This window comes from Sphaerodactylus townsendi, linkage group LG07, assembly GCF_021028975.2.
Source record: "Sphaerodactylus townsendi isolate TG3544 linkage group LG07, MPM_Stown_v2.3, whole genome shotgun sequence".
In the NCBI taxonomy this organism is placed as follows: domain Eukaryota; kingdom Metazoa; phylum Chordata; class Lepidosauria; order Squamata; family Sphaerodactylidae; genus Sphaerodactylus; species Sphaerodactylus townsendi.
This window is the reverse complement of record NC_059431.1, coordinates 62,704,038-62,726,091: the sequence shown is the minus strand read 5'-3', so window position 1 is coordinate 62,726,091 and position 22,054 is coordinate 62,704,038. Positions and strand designations below refer to the sequence as shown.

The 22,054-nt window shown below is 40.6% G+C and overlaps 1 protein-coding gene across 2 annotated transcripts in view; it reads left to right on the top strand.

The window, feature by feature from the left end:
* The window catches only part of FBN2 (fibrillin 2), a 203,465-nt gene that overhangs the window by 164,073 nt on the left and 17,338 nt on the right, over positions 1-22,054 (top strand). For both annotated transcript variants that reach the window (XM_048503187.1, XM_048503188.1), the window contains 16 exons: positions 397-549; positions 5,256-5,324; positions 6,907-7,032; positions 7,749-7,874; positions 11,131-11,256; positions 11,532-11,648; positions 12,365-12,493; positions 13,864-13,983; positions 15,329-15,454; positions 16,872-17,024; positions 17,713-17,778; positions 18,255-18,380; positions 18,478-18,597; positions 19,723-19,845; positions 20,349-20,480; positions 21,638-21,763. In XM_048503187.1, coding sequence (XP_048359144.1) covers positions 397-549; positions 5,256-5,324; positions 6,907-7,032; positions 7,749-7,874; positions 11,131-11,256; positions 11,532-11,648; positions 12,365-12,493; positions 13,864-13,983; positions 15,329-15,454; positions 16,872-17,024; positions 17,713-17,778; positions 18,255-18,380; positions 18,478-18,597; positions 19,723-19,845; positions 20,349-20,480; positions 21,638-21,763 — 1,938 coding nt within the window. The remainder of the gene's footprint in view (positions 1-396; positions 550-5,255; positions 5,325-6,906; positions 7,033-7,748; positions 7,875-11,130; positions 11,257-11,531; positions 11,649-12,364; positions 12,494-13,863; positions 13,984-15,328; positions 15,455-16,871; positions 17,025-17,712; positions 17,779-18,254; positions 18,381-18,477; positions 18,598-19,722; positions 19,846-20,348; positions 20,481-21,637; positions 21,764-22,054) is intronic.

Genomic DNA, 22,054 nt, shown 5'->3' with positions numbered 1-22,054 from the left:
CCTCCCTCCACCCCAAGCATTTGCAATATTATTTTTCTCCCACCCTCTGTTTCTCTAATTATACCTCCTCACAGAGCTTTGGATCATCAGTGACACCACAACTGATAACTAGTTTTTCTTGGGGTAATTCAATAAACCTAAAGTGGGCCTTCCCTTATGGTGAGCCTTTCATGACATCATAACCTTATGGGTGGTCTAAAACTGCTTAACTTCCACCTCAATTCTCTGGGAAAAGCTACATAAATATATTTTATTGGATTTTTTTCTCCTCCACTAAACAGGAAACTTGATTGAGACATGATTAAGAAACGTGATTGAGATCATGGGATATTCAAGGAAATAGGTATGTGGTTTAAAATTATTATTAACATCCATTTGTCCTTTCTGTGCATGTAGATATGAGAAAGAGTTTTTGCTATAGAAGCTATAATGGAACATCTTGTGATAATGAGCTGCCCTTTAATGTAACCAAAAGGATGTGTTGCTGCACCTATAACGTCGGGAAAGCTTGGAACAAACCTTGTGAACCATGTCCAACTCCAGGAACAGGTAAACATTTCTGTTAATTGAGCATGCTGTATGTAACCTTAGTTGGAAAATATTCAGGAATTGTGTACCAAAACCCTGTACTGAAGAAACACAACAGGAAACCATATTTTATCTTAAGAGTGGTTAGTTTGTAAAACTGGGATTTTGTTTGTTGATGTTCACTGAATGCTTACTTGTTTCAGAAAATCTCAGATTCAGTTCCTTCACTCTCCCAACTCCACACCAGAAGCATCTAAAGAAAGTAATAAAAGGATGTAGTGAACAGCTGAATAAAATCAGTATATGTTTTGCTCCTGGTTTCAACAAATGCTATTACAAATTTGGTTTCCTAAGCCTTTTTTTCTGACTTTGAACTGGAGGTATATAATCTAATTAAATATACCAAAAATGAAATAAAATAGTGGATGGAAAAGTCTTCCATGGTTTATTGTGCTTACAAAAATCAGTTGTTCTGTAATAATGAGGCAGTGTATCTCCTATAAGAATGAAAAAATCCAGTTCTGAATAATGATGGGAGTGCCAAAAATGAAGGGCCTTGGGACATCCTGGCCCAGGGTATTTGCAGAAATCCCCCTAATGCTAATTATAATGGAAACTAGGAACATAAGAAAAGCCATGCTGAATTAGACTGAGGCATCAGGTCCATCAGACAATCAGTCTGTTTATACAGTGGCCAAACAGGTGACTCTAGGAAGCCCACAAACAAGATGACTGCAGCAGCAGTATTGTGCCTGTGTTGCACAGTACCTAATACAATAAGTGTGTTCCTATGATACTGGACAGAATAGATATGTATCATGACTAGTAACCATTTTGACTAGTAGCCATGGATAGCCTTATCTTCCATGAACATGTCAACTCCCCTCATAAGGGCTGTTTTGTCAGGCAAAACTGTTTCAGTTCACCTGGAATGGGACATTTCTGTATATCTTTCTCCCATTCACACTCCTGTCCAGGGCAGTTGCCAAGATAATGGCAGACAAAGCTTCTTACATGCTAGTAATTCCCCATTGGCCCAGTTGTCCCTGATTCCCTCTGCTCAGGAGATTGGTCCAGGGCCAGGTCCACCTCTCCAGCAGAAGAGGAGCAGTGGCGTAGGAGGTTAAGAGCTCATGTATCTAACCTGGAGGAACCAGGTTTGATTCCCAGCTCTGCCGCCTGAGCTGTGGAGGCTTATCTGGGGAATTCAGATTAGCCTGTACACTCCCACACATGCCAGCTGGGTGACCTTGGGCTAGTCACAGCTTCTCGGAGCTCTCTCAGCCCCACCTACCTCACAGGGTGTTTGTTGTGAGGGGGGAAGGGCAAGGAGATTGTAAGCCCCTTTGAGTCTCCTGCAGGAGAGAAAGGGGGGATATAAATCCAAACTCTTTTTCTTCTTCTTCTACACCACAGCATCCCTCCCTTCATTTGTCAGCATGGTTAATTCTACAATAAGCCAGCGGCCTACTAGGCTACAAGACATATTGTTGTCTGCACATAAACCTTCCAAATGGAGGTCCTATGAATCTAAATGGCAAAGGTTTGCTGATTGGGCAAAAGTTTGGGGAGCTAATCCTATTTCTTGTCAATTACCATTTATTTTTGAATACTTGTTGGTTTTGAATGGTGCCTGTCAAATTCTTCCAATAAAATACATTTAGTGGCCATTTTGGCACGTCACTTGGGTATTAATTGCCAGTCACATTTTTCTAACCCTTTCAGTAAGAGACTTTTTAAAAGATTGTCCAATCTTTATCCTCGGGTCAGAGCTCATGTGTACCAATGGAGTTTGTCCATGGGTGGGATCCAGCAGGTTTGCACCACTTTGGCAGAACCAGTTGTTAAAATGGTGTTTTTAAACAACCAGTTGATAAATTATCTCAGTCCCACTACCAGAACCTGTAGTTAAGTTATTTGAATCCCACCACTGAGTTTGTCCCTAGTGTTAGTTCATCTCATGAGGAAACCCTTTGAATCCATGGCCACTTGTGATCTAGCTTTTTTGTCTACAAAACAGCTTTCCTAGTTGCAATCATCTCTGCTGGAAGGGTTGAAGATCTGTGAGCCTTTTATGAAGATTCATGAGGATAATTTAGTCCCAGTTTAGACCACCTCCCTATGGTAGTTTAATCTTTCTACTTCAACCAGGACATTATTTTGGCTATTTTCTTTCCACACTCCACTTCTAATGCAGAAAAAGTCTTATCCACTCTTGATATTTGCAGATATTTTATTGTTTTATTTAGACCAGACTGCATCCTTCAATAAGGATCTTCACCCTTTTGTTTGTTTTAAAAGTCCAGGGTTAAAGGTCCACACAAACATTGCCTTGTTGGGTTACACAAGCAATAGTTAAGGTATACTCAATTGCCAAGGTGGGCTGCCCAGTGAACATCAGAACTCATTCCATATATTCTCAAGCTGCATTGGCTTCTCTCCTCTCTGCTGTGAACATCATAGATATCTATACAGCAGTTATGTGGTCCTCTGCTTCCACATTCATCTGGCTTTACACAGTGGATATTGACTCTAGATGAGATTCCACTGTGGGTAAAACAGTATTACATTCACTGTTTAAATAACTGGGTTAATAAAGTATGTTGAATCTGCTTGTGTGTGGTGGGTAGTGCTTCAGTAACAGATTCACACCCACTGCCTCATTTGGAATGAGCTTGCTACTCTCCCAATGTGGGACTGCACAGAAGGTCACAAAGATGAAAAACAATGTTGCATTTACCTATGACTGTTGTTCATTGAGTGATCTTCTGTGCAGGCACACATCCTACCCTTCTTCCCCGTTGTGGGCTGTTTCTGCTATCATGGTATAAGTTGCAAATTGAATGAGTCCTGCGGTGGCAGTAGGATAGCTGAAGGAAGTGCTCTTTTTCCCTCCCAGTCATGTGACTGCTTGGGTGGGAATTCTTCTGCTTTCAGCTCCAGATGGGAGGGGGAGGGAGCACTTGGGAGAGTCCCTTTCACTTCTAGAAGCTTCCTAATCTCTCTATGGCTGACCTGCGCAAGCACAGTTCCAATGTGTTCCTGCACAGATGATCACTTGATGAACAGCGGTCACAGGCAAATGCAATGTTGTTTTTATCTGAAAAAAAAAACACCCTGTTCCGAATGTTTTTTGTTTATGACAGGAATAATTCTTCAGAAAATAAAGTTAGGAGTTTCAAAATTGACAGCCATCTTTAGGATGAAGAGAATCATATCCTATTGGCACAGGTCATTTCCTAAACATTCATCTGGTATTTGCAATGGATGAAACAGTTTATTTGTGAGAAGCCAGCAAGGGCAACCATAATAGCCAGGGAGAATAGAAAATACTCTCTGGCTGATTCCCCATGGTCAATTAAGCACATGATACTCACGCAAAATATCAAGGTTTCAGCAAGAACTCCCCACTGTTTAACTGCCGAACATGGATTCATGCCGGTTCTGGTGCTCCCTCTCCCCCTTATCACACTTTTTAAAGAACCTGCATGGAAGTGCACCTTTTTAAAAAACACGCGCCGAAGCCAGATCGATGGGGAGGATTAGGGGCAGACTGTAGGTTTATTTTCCTGCCTTGGGAGGGACATGGAGCCTTCCAGCCAATCAGAGCATAGTGGGCTGTGCTCAATGCGCACACAGCTATGTTGAAACGTGGCTGCGTGGAATGTGATTTCTGTGCCAACTGTAAACTAAAATTAGACTTTCGTGCCAGTGCAGCTGCATGGGTAAAGAGTGCCAAAAAAGTTGCGCATAAACGTAGCTTAGCATGAAAAACAGCTTCTGTTCCCGCTCCAACACAATAGCTAATGAGAAGAAAGCAGCTCCCCGCATAGGTGGGGAAATTCTGTATACGCATGTGCATGGTGACGTAGCTGCACACAAAAAAAGTTTTAAAAAATTCCCACCCCAATACAGTTCAACAGCCAATCAGGATGAGAAAGAACAGAGCAGCTGAGCACGTTGTGCGTTCGATCGCACGATCATGGGGAGTGTTGCATTGCTCAAAACCGCGATAGGTCTTCACTAGACACACGCTGCAGTGGGGAGGGAGAAACCACGTTGAAAAGGTTCTGTTTTTTTAAACCTGGTTGTATCCGGCTTTAATTTCTCAGTGAGGAAATGGCCTCTGTCTTGCTAAACAAGAAGGGGATTAGCATTTTCCTTGACCTATCTCAGTCTGTGTGGTATAGTGATTAAGATATCAGATTAGGATCCAGAAGATCTAAGTTTGAACCCCTGCTCTTCTAGGAAAGAGTTGGCTGTCTGGGCCAGCCACATCCTCTCAGACACACCTATGTCATAAGGTTCCCATGAGGATCACTTTAGGTGCCTATTGGGAAGAAAGTCAGAGTATGACATCTGTTATGAATCTAATTTTGCCTAAAGCGTGACAAGAAAAGATGCTCACTCTTGTCCTTGCTTCTTCTGGCAGTGCTGCAACTCTTTTGACAGATGGCAAAAACTGCTCATTCAGTATCCAGACTACAGTTAAATTGTGTGACCCCAGAGAGCTGGAGAGGGGGAGAGGGGTGAATAGTGCAATTTAGAAACATTTAGAATTACAGTTTCATTTTGTTTTTAAAATACATTTTCCAAATTAAAAAATCAAGAAGATAATATTATTTGTTTCTTTTTACTTAATAAGAAAACACACACATATGTTTTAGTTCTTAAAGCAATTACTGGGAAAATTATGAAAAGTCTTTAAAATTTTGTCTTTCTTTAAGTTGATTTCAAGACTCTATGTGGAAATATTCCAGGCTTCACTTTTGACATTCACACAGGCAAAGCTGTTGGTAAGTTAACTTTTAAAAGGTACAAGCAGAGTCATTATATGATGCATATGTTGGTAACAGTTGTGGCAGAAAATACCGTTTTTGTACTTCATATATATGCAGAGCCCTTTCAAATGTTTTGGTGTACTGGGGTATACTCCCCCAAGGGACTATCGATTCCAAATGTATTGAAGTAGATCACTTGCTTACAAAACAGATTCCATCTCAAAATCCCCATGTATCTGGAAAACTATTTCACCAAGGAGACAGTGGAGGACCTTTTCAAACATTGCAGAGTACATATATTGGGTCTTGGGTCCACAGGCATCATGATTGGGGGGGGCAAAGGTGGCGGGAGCCCTGGGTGCCATTCTCACAGGTCATGTGAGGAGTGTTTTCAGCCAGCTACCTCTTCCCTGCCCCCCACCACGTATGAGGAGCTGGAGGAGCAGTGTTCTGTCTGTACTCCACCAGTCTTTCCCTAGACCAGTGATGGCGAACCTATGGCACGGGTGCCAGAGGTGGCACTCGGAGCCCTCTCTGTGGGCACACGCACACAGAGTTCGTCATGTGGGGAGCAGAAAATCACCCCCACACACACACACGCACATCTAGGCTGGCCTGAGCCACTGAGCACGACATGCGCGCACTGCGGTGGGCAGGGAGGACTCGGCTGGCGGGCCTGGTGCCTGTGCTCCGGGTGGCTGCTGCCCGAGGGTGGGCGTAGAGAGGAGGCAGAGATGCTAGAGAGGCACAGAGCAGTGCGGACGGGACTTGCTGGAGGCTAGAGCAGGCTGGCCCCAGCTTGAGCGGGTGGGGCGGAGGAAGAGGGAGCCAACCGTTTTTTTCTAAACTAAAACCTCAGCATTCAGGTTAAATTGCCGGGTTGGCACTTTGAGATAAATAAGTGGGGATTGGGTTGCAATTTGGGCACTCGGTCTCGAAAAGGTTCACTTTCACTGCCCTAGACACTCCACCGCACTGCCCCAACATGGCTTCAGTACCTCTTCCTCACTGAGGAAGGGCTGTGGAGTCTGCCCAGGGGTGAGGGCAGAGTCTGGCAGGACTCTTTCCCTCTTCTGCTATTTCTTTCTTTCTTTCTTTCTGTCTGTCTGTCTGTCTGTCTGTCTGTCTGTCTGTCTGTCTGTCTGTCTGTCTGTCTTTCTGTCTTTCTGTCTTCCTGTCTCTTTCCTTTCTTTCCTTTTTTCTCTCTTTCCGTCCTTTCTCTCTTCTCTTTTTTCCCTTTCTCTCCTCTCTTTCTCCATTTCTTTCTCTCTGTCCCTCTTCCTTGACTTTTGTTGTCCCAGCTCATTGTATGTAAAATATATATAATAACATTTACTACTATACCCCTTTACATTTACTACTATACCCCTTTCCAAGATCTAAGTAGAATCATAAATTCATCCACCAGTTCCGCCTGGGGTCCGCTGGGGTCCTAGTGCCTACCTTGTTCTATTCTATCACCCATCAGTTTGTTCAGCTTCAGGAGCCTCTGTGAAGATTCTGCCATTTTCAGAATTCACAGTTAGGGTAACTGTGAAAGACAGTTTTGTTGGAGGCCTAAACAGCTGCATTTGGCTAATGAAAGTTCATTTTTCAGATATTGATGAATGTAAAGAAATCCCAGGGATTTGTGCAAATGGTGTTTGCATCAACCAGATTGGCAGCTTCCGCTGTGAATGTCCCACAGGATTCAGCTACAATGATCTGCTCTTGGTTTGTGAAGGTAATGTAAAAGACCAACTTTTCCAAATTAAGCTCACAAGCAGGTTCTTATTTCTCAGCCACTGTACATGTTCCCACTTTGATACTATTGCACAATGTTTCTGCATTTGGAGGTCACAGACCCCTAAGGAATCCTCATGAGTACTTCAGGGGGTTCCATGGCAGGCAGCAACTAAAGGTATATCCATGCAGCACCTCTTTATTACCTTTTGTCACTCATTCCAACTGCAGTAGCAGCAACGGCCCCATGCCAGGAGAGAGGTTATGGATGGTTGTTCTCCAAGTTCAGCAAATTTTATGGAGAAAAGAGCTAGAAGCAGAGGCTGCTACTATCCTCTATCTGATCATACAGCAATCAATATATATATTGCCATGAATAGTGTCTGTTCAAGCACTTTGTCCAGTCCCTTTTGAAGCCCTTTAAACCAGTGTCCATCACCAGATTCAATAAATTAATGTTGTTGTGTGACAAAGTACTTCCTATTGTGTATCTTGAATCTACTTCCTATCAGTTTCATTAAGTACACCTTATTTTTAATGTAATTAGCTAAAAGTAGGGAAAAAAAACTCTAATTGAAATCAGTGGGATTTTAAAAGGCTCAAATTTACCAGAATGACATCCATCATCCTTTTATTGCATAGAAAAGAATGTACCCTTGATAGAGTTAACAGAAGTCTGTACTAACAGCATTTGACCAAGCATCGTTAACATTACAGATATTGATGAATGCAGCAATGGTGATAATCTCTGCCAACGAAATGCAGATTGCATTAACAGCCCTGGTAGTTACCGCTGTGAATGTGCTACAGGTTTCAAACTTTCACCCAATGGTGCCTGTGTTGGTAAGAAATTTCATTTTCACCATTATTCTTTTCTGTTATGTATATATTTCTTCTAAAATCACAAGTCACATTTGTGTGTGCATTTCTTCTGTTTTTCAGATATTATTCAGAGGCAGATATATTGATAATTTCCTTCTATCATATTTTATGAGTTTTGACTTTAAAATGTACAAATGAAAGAAAGCATCTATAAAATGACTTTCTTTTGATAATGGACATTGTAGATCAACAATAACTAAACAGATTATAAAAACAGAATTGTAAACAATGAATAAGTAATAATAATTCTTCAAATCAATACTATGTATGATATGTTATTCTGAATCCTTTATCATGGTAGTGGGTTCTGTTTTGTAAGAAAGTTTGTCTAGTAAGAACATAAGAACAAGCCAGCTGGATCAGACCAGAGTCCATCTAGTCCAGCTCTCTGCTACTCGCAGTGGCCCACCAGGTGCCTTTGGGAGCTCACATGCAGGATGTGAAAGCAATGGCCTTCTGCGGCTGTTGCTCCTGATCACCTGGTCTGTTAAGGCATTTGCAATCTCAGATCAAAGAGGATCAAGATTGGTAGCCATAAATCGACTTCTCCATAAATCTGTCCAAGCCCTTTTTAAAGCTATCCAGGTTAGTGGCCATCACCACCTCCTGTGGCAGCTTATTCCAAACACCAATCACACGTTGCGTGAAGAAGTGTTTCCTTTTATTAGTCCTAATTCTTCCCCCCAGCATTTTCAATGAATGCCCCCTGGTTCTAGTATTGTGAGAAAGAGAGAAAAATTTCTCTCTGTCAACATTTTCTACCCCATGCATAATTTTATAGACTTCAATCATAATCCCCCCTTCAGACGTCTCCTCTCCAAACTAAAGAGTCCCAAACGCTGCAGCCTCTCCTCATAGGGAAGTGCTCCAGTCCCTCAATCATCCTTGTTGCCCTTCTCTGCACTTTTTCTATCTCCTCAATATCCTTTTTGAGATGCGGCGACCAGAACTGGACACAGTACTCCAAGTGCAGTCGCACCACTGCTTTATATAAGGGCATGACAATCTTTGCAGTTTTATTCTCAATTCCTTTCCTAATGATCCCCAGCATAGAGTTTGCCTTTTTCACAGCTGCCATGCATTGAGTTGACATTCCCATGGAACTATCAACTAAGACACCCAAATCCCTTTCCTGGTCTGTGACTGATAGCACTGACCCTTGTAGCTTGTATGTGAAGTTTGGATTTTTTGCCCCTATGTGCATCACTTTGCATTTTGCTACATTGAACTGCATTTGCCATTTCTTAGCCCACTCACCTAATTTATCAAGGTCCGCTTGGAGCTCTTCGCAATCCTTTGTGGTTCTCACCACCCTACATAATTTGGTATCATCCGCAAACTTGGCCACCACGTTACCCACTCCTACCTCCAGGCTATATGAACAGAAAAATTCTAAAAACAAATTATTACGTAGCCCTAACATTTAGATCTCTGCCTTTCTAAACACCTCTAGCATACCAAGTTAAAATCTAACCTATATTTGAATGTAGGTTTTTTTCCTTTTATTTATTTAAAATATTTATTTTCTTCCTTTCTTCCTTATAGAGTTCAAGGCAGCTTACAAACATAAATTAAATTAATAAAATACACTTAAATATTTTTAAAAGATTTAAAATCACAATGCAGGTCTGCTAATAAATTTAACCAAATGCAGTCTTAAATAAAACCATCTTCAACTGTCTCATGAAGATCAAAAGTGAGAGGGCCAGGCACACCTTGCTGGGGTGTTTGTTCCATAACTGTTGGACTGCCATTTTCTGGTATGTGTCCACCAAATGAGTTTCTTTGATTTATGGAATAGTCAAGAGGGCCTCGCCCTGTGATCTTAATTCTCATCTAGGAACATATGGAAGAAGGTAGTCCAGATGCCCTGTTGTGAAACTATGTAGGGTTATGACTAACATCTTGAATTGGGCTTGGGAGTGAATCAGTAACCATGGTAATTGCTATAAAATCAGGGTGACGTGCTTCTGCAGTGCTCTGCATAGCTGCAGCCTCTTTAAGAGTAGCCTCAAGTAGAACCCACTGCATTAGTCCAGTCTAAGGCATGGATCGTGGTGACTAGATCTGGCTAACTCAGGAATGGACACATCCTGAATTTGCACAGTAAAAATGGTCCATGCTATATCCAGGAGCACAGCTGCCACAGTGCTTTTTACCCTTCTGTTGACTTTGCACTGCTCCCTGGCTCTCCTCCACTTGCACCGCGAGGTCTTCGGCGATGTCTTTTACGCATGTGTGGACAACCTCCATTCCTGCATTCTGATTGGTTAAATCATCCCCCCCTCCATTCCCCCCACTCACTTTCACCAATTTAGTTTTAAATGACTCTGCACAAAACAGGTGCTGGGAATCGGCGCCCTTGCCCCCCCCCCTCGTTTAAAATCCCTGCATGTGTGAGGGAATCACAGTACGCCAAAAAAAACCCCACCGTCTAAACTCCTTGCATGTGCAAGGGAATTGCCGCCCTCACAGTGCCTTCACACACCGCTCTTTTGCAAGGTTTTTGAAAGGTCTTGCTAGGTTTCTCCCTCCATGTTTTTTATTCCACTGCAGGGGGGGAAAGGCGCCCATTCATTTGAGGGGGGGGGGCAGAGCAATGAGGCAGGAAAAATGGTCTGGTTCTGCTGCCGAGGAGTTTTCACAGCAGCAGAAGCCACCAGAGCAACAGAGGGGCATTCAAAAATGTCCTCAACCTTTGTGGTTCTGGAAAGCCCTGGAGCAAAGCCACTGCTGCGGGGTGGTTCCAGGGCGACAGCATGGCAGACACGCTGCAGTGCTGGGAGCTGTGCAAAACTCCCCATTGCACCGGGGCATTCCCCATGCCAACACCGGGGCATTTTTAGTGTGCATAATCAGCCACAGTTGCTCCACTAGCTGAAGCTGGGCAAAAGCACTCCAAAACACAGCAGCCACGTTGTTTTCTGCCAAGTAGCATTCTTAATCTTGTTTTTCTCCTCTGTTCTGAAATCCTTATCCCATTCAGCTCTTGATAGCATTCCTAGTACATATAAGCCATTGCAGTCACATTAAGTCAGTTCCGCTAAGAAAGATAGCTTTCATTCAACAGAGTTTATTTTATTCATCGTACTTAAATCTATGTTAAGTCCCAAACAAGCATTTTTAGTTCAGCATAGCAGGCCTTCTTCTGGGTACCATGACAACCTTCTTTAAGATTGTACATATTAATACCATATGTTTTATATTTTTGTTATAGATCGCAATGAATGCCAGGAAATTCCAAATGTATGTAGTCATGGCACATGTGTGGACAAAGAGGGAAGTTATCACTGTATCTGTGATAATGGTTTTAAAGCATCCCATGATCAGACTATGTGTATGGGTATGTAACGAAAATGCTTTTCATGTAGAAATTTAAATTGGAAGAACACTTTTGGGAATGAATCATGTGTTTTTAAAAGTTTGGGTGGAATGGATCAGAGTTGATAATATTCTATATCCCCAAATAGATATGAGTTCTATATCCACAGATAAATGTAGTAATTAAAGTTGGCAAAGCTAGAATAATTTCTTTAGCATGAAACTATGATATTAAAAATAACATCGTCGTTTCCAGTTCTGTTTATTCAATTAATAACCCCTTTATTCTCTCTGTAGATGTTGATGAATGTGAGAGACATCCATGTGGAAATGGAACCTGTAAAAACACAGTGGGATCGTATAACTGTTTATGTTACCCAGGCTTTGAGCTAACTCATAATAATGACTGTATGGGTAAGAGCTTTCATCAAAACTAGAGATAGGTGGGATTCCCTCAGTAGTGCTCTGTTATTATTCCATAGTAATTTGGGTTCTGGTCTTGTTATTTTCTGAAACAAGAGACAACAGATTTAATGCATCTTTGAGCTTTTTTAGGTTTATACATTTATTGTTAATAAAATTAATTACTCCATATTTTTCATTGTTGCCTTTCTACAGAAGCCCAAAATAGGATCAGTTCTTCCCTGTAATGTAAAAAAGAAACTCCTTCACTAACTGTGTGTGATGAAAAATGTATTTTACATTTTGTAATATTTTTGGCAAACAAGAGGTTCATTTTGAGTGGCTTAATCAGCGCTATCTTTAGTACATCATTCCAAAAAACAGAATATTTCAAAGATTAATACAAACTTTTACTGATGATTGGAACATATGTAAAATATTCAGATACAAATTCTCCCAAACTGCCTGTAACATTTTTTTTTGTTACATGAAAGTATGCCAAATAACATGCCTCAGAAAGTTCATAAATAAAAAATCTGCTTTAAAGTGGTGGACTGAGACATGCTTTCCATTCTCAGATATCTCCTCCCCTACTGGCTGTGATTTGTCTTTTCCATAAAATGATTAATTGAATATGTTTATCACATATTGTGAAAATTGTGTCTGTATATACATTACATTTTGTGGACCTCACTGGAAACATTACGTTTTCTTTTGCTTATTTATAGATATTGATGAGTGCAGTTCCTTCTTTGGTCAGGTGTGCAGAAATGGGAGATGTTTTAATGAAATTGGCTCTTTCAAATGTTTATGTTATGAAGGTTATGAACTCACTCCAGATGGCAAGAATTGCATTGGTATGTATGAAATCAACTAATGAGTACAAATGACTTGTCACCAAGCCAGAGCCATACATGTGCTTACTCATCAGTAACAGAAAAAAAATTGAAAGCAGTGGGGCTTCCTTCCAAATTGTTAGTTTAGGATAGTAGTGTTAGAAACAGTGATGCTCCTGGGAAGAATATGGCATCAAGTACTGAGAACAGAAATGTATATTAGGAAATGTGGCATCAGGTATATGATCTAAAATAGTATCTTTCATTTTCATGTTTAATCAGAATTGTTTAATCAGAATTGCCCCATTTACTTCATTAGAACTCACTGTCAAGAAGCTATATATAATATTCTAAAGAAACTATTTAAAAACTCTAAAACTGCTACCATAGTTTGGTTTACATCGGCTAAGATACAAAGCCATACCTGAACTACAGTCATCTCAGGAAAACACTATTCATTTTTTATCAGTAGTTTGGATTGGTTCATGTTTTCACTTGGCTCCATAGCAGAGGCGTAGCTGGGCCAAACTGCGCCCAGTGCACAGTGTGTTTTTTCTGTGTCCCCCTGCGGCCCCCCCACCTGACGAACTGTACTAAATACTGCCTGACGAACTATTCTTCCCAGGAGACCTTGTGAGCCCCACTGTTTTAGCCTGAACTGTAAATAGGCCACTTTTTTCAGCCACAAAAAGTAGTACAAAAAGAAAAATAGTGTAGGTAAGTGTGGGAAGGGGGTGGGGAGGTGCCGCGGGAGACAAGGAAAAGGGGAGGGGCCAGGGGCGATTTTCTGCCCCCAGGCGTGTGCCCGGTGCATGACGCACCCACCGTCCCCTTGGTGCTCCGCCACTGCTCCATAGTTCCATGTAAGCCAAAATGACCATCTGAATTCCATGCAAAGGGATATGGAGGGACCGTCAGCCTGTCCAATCTAGAAACTGGGTTAGATTTTAGCTTCAGGAACCTTAAGACCAGTGGTTCTCAACCTTCCTAATGCCGCGGCCCTTTAATATAGTTCCTCATGTTGTGGTGACCCCCAACCCCAATAAAATTATTTGTGTCTCAGTTCCTAAGACCATTGGAAATATGTGTTTTCCAATGGTCTTAGACGACCCCTGTGAAAGGTTGAGAACTGCTGCTTAAGACGGACCCTGTGAGCTTCTGACAAGTTCTCAAAAGGAAGATCCTCTCAGTAGTAGCTCTATTGAAGATGACAATGCTGGAAATTAATGTGAAGGTATATATAAACAGGTTCTGTTACTTAACAGAAAAGGGTGTGAACTATGGGACGGAATTAAAACTGTTGCTGCAGGTTCTTCATTACAATATATGCATATTATGCCTATAAGTATTCATTCCAGAATCTCTGAAAATTTGTCTTTTTTCCTATTGAGACATAAATGAGTGTGTAGCACTTCCTGGCTCATGTTTTCCTGGAACATGTCAAAACTTGGAAGGATCATTTAGATGCATCTGCCCACCAGGATACGAAGTGAAAAGTGAAAGCTGCATTGGTGAGGCTGCCTTGAGGCAGTTGTTTTTCAGATTTATATACTGACAAAGTAGCACATTGTTGTGATGGAACTGATGGAATTGAAATGTTAAGTATAGATTTGTGTTTACCGGTGTGGTAACTTTTAGACGAAGTATCGTTTTGTTGTGATGAGAAAAGTAGAAACAAAGCTTTGATGGGGGTTGTTCATTCAAACTGAGAAATGGTTATATATGGGTTCACAAAATCAATAGCACTCTTTTATTTCCAGTAAATAAGTGAAAGGTCTAGGAAAATTCATAGTGTCTAAAAGGATTGTCACTTTGGACAAGCATCCAAGTTATTCAGAAGTGTATTATATATAAAGCTAAAGTGTTCTAACAGCAATGAAGCACTTCTTCCTGGGGAACTTTCCATCATAACAAATAGTTTTTGTCTACATGCCTTAAAACTTACATATTACATGCAAGTTGTAAGTAGATTCTGAACCACATATGTGTCTAAAGTGCAAAGAAAAAAATGATGTATCAAGTAGATTTTTAATATTATTTCAGCATCAAAGAGATATATGTACAAGTAATGCAAGAATTTAATCTGAATTCTTTTTAGATTTGTAGTTCTTGAAAGAAAGTGGAAATTGATGTATAGTTATAAAACTATAATGCAAATTGCATTAGGATAAGATAAAATTTGTTAGAAATGTAAAAAGAAGATCATGGAAGCTGCAATCTTCATGTCTTTTCCCTACCAAACTTCCACAGATGTTAGTAAGATGTTTGTTCAGTTTGTATATGCCTTCAGTGGTCTATATGAACTTAATCTACACAAGACATGGAATCTACATGTGTTTAAAATGTTGGGCTTCCATCTTTGAACGATATTATCTATTTTCACAACTGCCTTTGGAATATTTAGTGAAATTACAATGGCAGTTTCCTTCAGAACCATTTCAGAGCAGGAAAATTGTGTGTGTGTGTGTGTGTGAAACTCCTGGTCCATACGGGCTGTGCTCCAGACTCAAGTCAAGCACTGTGATTGTTAGAATTCAGGAGGCAATTTTAAAGAAACTTTTTTGCCTAAAAGAAGTTATTCTACATGGGTCTGAAGAGCTTATTGCTGAAAACATATAGAAAATTCAAATCGTTCTTGTGCTTTAAGGAAAGAAGCTAATAACTTGGAGGTATAAAGTTAATTAATTAATTGTTTTAAAACAAAAAAACCTTTGATTTGCTTCTTAAACAAATATTGTGCCTGACTGAAGCAAATTCTTAAGAGTCTTAGCAAAAAACAATTTTTGAGAGTTTTAGAAAATAACACAAAGAAAAAAGAAACAATGTCATGATGAATGTTTCATATTAATGTTTCAGATATTGATGAGTGCAGTGAGGATCCCAATATCTGTCTCTTTGGATCTTGCACTAATACACCTGGAGGCTTCCAGTGCATCTGCCCCACAGGCTTTGTGATATCTGACAATGGAAGGAGATGTTTTGGTAAGTGCTCGTTACTTGCTCTAAGGCCGCTTCCGCACGGGCATTTTATGGCGCCCTGGGGACAGCAAAAACGCCGTCCCCAGGGAGCCATTTGCACAGGGGGCGCAGCGGCTGCACCGCCCTCACGTCGCCTGACTGGCGCGAAGCTGGCATTTCCCAACCTCGCTCGGGGAGCGAGGTTGTTGGAAAATCCCGCCTTGGAGCCGCTGCCGTGCGAATGGCAGCGGCTCCAAGGCGCCCTCCCACTCCCAACCTTCACTTACCTGGTCCCCGGCCCTCCAGCGCATCGCCGAGGCCTGGGGACACACACCCCTGCCCTGCGACGCTCAAGCAGGCGCGCACGGCCGGGGGGGGCGTGTCTCCAGGCTTCGGCGACGTGCCGGAGGGCCGGGGACAAGCCGGGTCGGCCGGGCGACGGCGCTCCGCGGCGCCGTCGTCCCAGCCGGTTCTGGGACCGTCCATGCGGACGGTCCCAGCAGCGTCGGGTCGGCATGGAGTACACCAACCCAAGCCCTTCCACCTCCATGCGGAAGCGGCCTGAGTTAAACTATTGGCACTAAATTTTGTTCCTGTTTCCTTTGGGCAATCATTTTTTCAGCTAATTGGTTTTACTTGCTGCCTATTTCATTATTCTAGCCTGATCTCATTACATCTTGGAAGCTAAACAGGATTATTCCTGATTAATCTTTGGATGGGAGACCACCAAGAAGTACCAGGGTTGCTATGCAGAGGAAGGCAGTGGCAAACCACTTCTCAATGTCTCTTGCCTTGAAAACCCTACTAAGTTGCCATAAATTAGCTGTGACTTGACAGTAATAATAATAGTAATAGTAATAATAATGAGAAGATCACTAAATATCATGATTTGAAAATCAAGATTCAGCAACTATGGCACAAACCAGCTGATAATAGGCATCCTGAGTGCCATTCCAAAAACACTAGGGCAGCACTTGAAACATCTTCAAATCAACAACATCAACATATGTCAGATTCAGAAGGCAGCCCTGCTGGGATCCACAGAAATACTATGCTGAAACATTACAACATCCTAGGCCTCTGGGTGAGGCTCAAATTGTAATGAAATGCCAACAACCAGCTAAAGAACTGGCAGCTGTGATATTAAGTAACAACAACAACAACAACAATTCCTTCTCTAAAGGAGACATCTGCTCCTGTCCACATCTCAGAACTCACAAAAATAAAAAAGATAAGGGTGCTGGATCTTGAGAAAGATTTTACAAAAAAAAATTCTTCATAAGGACAACAATTTTCTAAAACCTTTAGAAGGGTTTGACAACTACAAATTGGTTAGAAAAATTAAACCCTGCAGGTGTGATCTGATGTGATAGAATGGACTGAAGTGATTTGCTACAAAATTCTTGTTATATAATTCAGTGGCATTTTGTTTCTCTCCTAGATACTCGGCAGAGCTTCTGTTTCACTAACTTTGAGAATGGAATGTGCTCTATACCAAAGGCTTTTAATACCACCAAGGCAAAATGCTGCTGCAGCAAGATGCCTGGCGAAGGATGGGGCTATCCCTGTGAGCTGTGCCCTAAGGAAGACGAAGGTTAGGAACCACATTTGTGCTCAAGATCCTGTTGAATTTACACTGGGTGACAGGATTTCCACCTGTGGAGAATGGCTGTCTCTCTCCTACCCTTCCACTGAAGTCCCAAATGCCTCTCCCCAAGTGCTGCTCTAGAGGAAAAGAAGGCCCTTAGGAACAACACGAGGAGGCTATTTCAGTAGTGTTTTGGATGGGAGCAAATTGAAATCTTCATACACATGCAAGAACATGTTTGATAGGATTCAACCCTTAGTGTCTGAGAAAAGAGGCAGAAAAGGGGGAAATGTAATTGAGATACAGTACTTCTATTTTTTTTGCTCCATATGAGCATTTCTAGTAGTTCCGCGCTACTTACAAGAAAGTGGTTTCAGGAATAGTATTGTCATTGAGTGGAATGGTTATCCTATTTATTGTGTTATCTTAGGAAACGTATAACTGGTGAAACTTGGGTTGGACCCAAAATATCTTATGCAGTTAATTTTAGGTTTTGGGTTATTCCTGTTGTCTTACATTAAAGACAGAATACTTGTCGCATCAGCAGTCGCTGTTTATATTAGCATTTATTATTTTATATAAGAAAAGCAATAAAAGCCTGCTTTTTAATAGAGCTAAAGTAGAGTATTGGCCATTTCTTTTTGGGTCTGAATTGTTGTTTCAAACTTGTTGTTTCAAACTTGTTCTTGCACAGTTGCTTTCCAGGATTTGTGTCCATTTGGTCATGGAACTATACCTGGGATTGATGATACACGTGAAGGTATTACTATATTTTGACACAATTCCTAAACATTTTCTTTCTTTGTTGAACAGTAGTACAATATCCCATGTAAAGCTGTGATGACTTTTTTCCAAGGCTGGCTTTCTTGACCAGGGAAAGATAGCATAAAGCTCAGTCTAGAAATGTTTCTTCCCTACTCTCTCTGCCCCACCCTTAGGTGGGGAAATGCCTTATAGCATGACAAGATTGTATAGAACTGCAGAAAAGCCTGGGTGGGCTTCAGTTCTGTGTCCCTATTTCTTAAAGTGGCAAAGGATGTTTTCTTAAATGCTTTTGTTAATGTCTCATTTGAAATTCTTTGTGTATTTTGGCTTAAAAAAACATGTTTCTTTCCATTTTCTTGGAAGAGAAATTCTATTACTGTTCTTTAACTTGTATGGTTACTACCTTAAACAGAACTACAAAATTAATAGCAGAACAGTGTAAAACACTTGACTTTACCTTCTATGTTTCAGATGTCAATGAATGTCTTGAAAGTCCAGGCATTTGTTCCAATGGTCACTGTATAAACACAGATGGATCATTCCGCTGTGAATGCCCCTTTGGGTACAAGCTAGACTACACTGGAGTGCATTGTGTAGGTGTGTGCTGATTTTCTGCTATATGGAAAATCCTTTAAGTTCATGAACCTGGCTTGCTTCCCAGTTCTGAGAGTTTGTTTTGCTTGTTATATCCTAGATACTGATGAATGTTCAATTGGTAATCCGTGTGGAAATGGCACATGTTCCAATATGATTGGTAGCTTTGAATGTAATTGCCTTGAAGGATTTGAACCTGGGCCAATGATGAATTGTGAAGGTAAATTATAATTTCTTTTATGTTCTTATTAAATTTGGGCCACTAGTCTTTTAGTTTTTTAGATACTCTTCGAATCCCCTCAAGTGCAGAGGAAAGATCTGTGTTTTCTATTTTATTTTTATGGTATGTCTCATGCATCTTTCTGAATATAATTCAAAACTGAAAACGTCTTCACCAGGATACACATTCAGCCTCTGTTATGTTATTTTGTTTAGTTTTTCAATGTTTTTCCTCAGAAAGTTTTGGATTTATTGTCTGCCCTGTAAAACAGTATCTGTGTTAAAATTGATGATCTATTGCAGTATGATGGTCATAGTTTTGATATCAAAATGTACCATGTGAGTATGTAAATGTGGGAATGTAATTAAATATAACTAAATGTGAGAATGTAACTAAAAAATGAGGTTTAGTAAGTCCATAGAGAGATGTGACATGGTAGCTAGGTATTAATCTAAGCTGGGGACATACAGGTTCAAATTCCGTTCTGCCATGAAAAGCTCATAGTGATCTGGGGCCAGCCATTTTCTTACAGATAGGCTTACCTCACAGGATAGTTGTAAAGATAAAGTGGAGGGGGACAAACTATCTACATTCCCTTAGGCTCTTTAGAAAAAGAATAGGATACTTAACAAATACAAATGTGTAATGTGGTCAGATCAGACTAGGTTGGTAAACCAAATATGGCAGTTTTGGTATGAGTGGAATAAATCACAGTATAGCCATGGAAAGTTGCAGGATGAGACAGCTTTCCCTTTTACCCAGCAGCCCCATGAAATTCCCGAAAAACTGCTGAGGGAGTCAGGGATCCTCAAAAATAATGTGTGGTGCTGGGGAGAGGGGGAATTTGTCAAGAAGGGAAAATCAACCCAAATCCCTCACTCTTGTGAAAGAGGAGAATCTTTGATGGGTTCTCCTTTTTGTTGCTGCTCCTCCACAGCTTCATTGAGTTCATGGGACTCTGTATCAGTCTTTCTCTATACGTGAGTGTCCTTCACATGAGATAGATTGTATTCATAAGTCATTGTATCACTAAATCAGAATACTAAGCTTTATTTTAAAATTGCATTAGTGGCTATTATAAATATGCATTAAAATATTTATGTTTTCTTTTCTATTGTTATTTAGATATAAATGAATGTGCACAAAACCCTTTGCTGTGTGCTTTTCGTTGCATAAATACATATGGTTTCTATGAGTGCACTTGTCCAGTGGGTTATGAATTAAGAGAAGATCAAAAAATGTGCAAAGGTATAACATCTTTGTAAAACATTTATGAATATTGTTAACTTTTATGCATTACTTTTATTTCATAAGGTATTACTTTTTACTCAGTGGTCAGAACAAAATGAGTAAGTTCTGTGACTATGACATATTATGCAGGACCATAATGTTGTTGAATCCCAAAACCACAGTTTGTTCTGAAAAACATAGGATACCCTGTAGTTTGTCCTTGCTGTAGAACTTTTCAGAGATAAAACATAGGCCACTTGTAGTTCCCTTGATTTCAAAATGCTATGACTGTTGTTCTTACCCAAGACCAGAAATACTGGAGAGCACTGGTTGCCCAATATGCTACTTAGCATGATGGATTTGATGATGATGATGATGTTCTTACTAAGTAGTATGGCTGCACTAATGAGCCTACTGCTCCTTTTATTTGTCATATTATTAGGCACATTTAAAAGTCTTATGTATTTTCCAAACAACAAATAGTCATTGTTACTAAATAAACAAATGTTTCTTTTTAAAAGATCTTGATGAATGTGCAGAGGGTCTCCATGACTGTGAATCAAGAGGCATGATTTGCAAAAATCTTATTGGAACCTTCATGTGTATTTGCCCTCCTGGAATGACTCGTAGACCAGATGGAGAAGGTTGCATGGGTAGGTATTAATATGGGATGCTCTTTTCACTAGAACTATGAGTGTGGCATACTCTGTTTTGGATTCTGGCCATTAGGAAGTCCACGTCAATATATCTAATTCTGATTGTGCCCCCATCTATGGATACTTAAATCTACAGACTGCAGCTACAAACAGACAGGATAGATATTTCTGCAAACCTAAGAAAAATCCCAGGTTTACAGAAAAATCTGAAACATAAGATGGGGGATTAAAAACCAGGCCTCACAGCAACTAGTGGCAGGCCATCTGCTCACTACTATTCAACAGCAGCCATCAGACCTATGTTATAATTCCTATTCTGCTGTGTAAACTCACTTGGTGGCCTTCAGATAGTCCCACACACCCAGTCTAATCTACTTTACAGGGTGGCCACAGGCTCATTAGTTGGTCTTGGCCTAGTCACATACACCCAGGATAATCTACCTTACAGAGTTGTTGTGAGAATAAAGTGGAGGACAGGAGAATGATTTAAGTTGCTTTGGGATATAAATGGGGGAAAGGTGGATACAAATGATGTAAATAAATACTCTACCCTTTCCTTAATTATTTTATTCTGTTTCCCTTATTTTGATCATCCTGTTTATTAGCTGTCTTAGTTTATTAGCTCTCTTACTTCTGCTTACCCACCATTTGTCTATCTGTTTCTATCTCTTGTCTCCTTCAGTCAGGCAACTCCTATCATTGTACTGAATATAAATTCTTAGAAGACTTGGGGATTGCTTTCTTCCCATTAGCTTCAGTCGTTAAAATGTTGTGCTTTCTACGTAGAACATACATTGTTATATTTCTGTAACTGAGCCTTTTTCTTTGGCAGTGGACGGGTGGGAGCAACAGAGCAGCTTAGAAATCTTGTAGGTAAAGAACATAGCAGGCAAGAAAAATGATAGCCAAATTTAGCATATGGTTGTTATGCAGAGTTTGCCAAATTTAGCACATAGTGTTGGAAAGTACAGTCTTATGCAGATTTACCCCACTAATTTCAGTGGCTTAGACTAAAGTAATTCTTCACAGAATTGTAATATAAACACATTAAACCATTTTTTGTTTTAAAATGTTATCTTTAGTATAGTTTAATATTCTGATTGTTGTTATTGTATGCTTGTGGTTTATTTGGGTTTCTTTTATTTGTGATAAAGATGAAAATGAATGCCGAATCAAGCCTGGTATTTGTGAAAATGGTCGCTGCATCAACATTATTGGAAGTTATGAGTGTGAATGTAATGAAGGGTTCCAGTCAAGTCCATCGGGAACTGAGTGCATTGGTAAGGAAATGTATGTTCTCTCACATTCTGTTAAATGGGCATTCAGTTTTTTCCAACAATGTATCAGAGTGGGTTGCTGAAGGCAGACAGGCAGGCACCACACACATGTGATTTTATTTTATTCCATACCATTGAATCTATATACTATAGATTAGTGTGCAGCCCTAAACACTGTTACTCCAGCCTCAGCACATTGATGCAAACAGTGAGACAGTTTACAGCACAATCCAGATTGGGCAGGCAGGTACGGAAGGCACTTCTACAGTGCCTCCTCACCCTCTCCAAAGGACA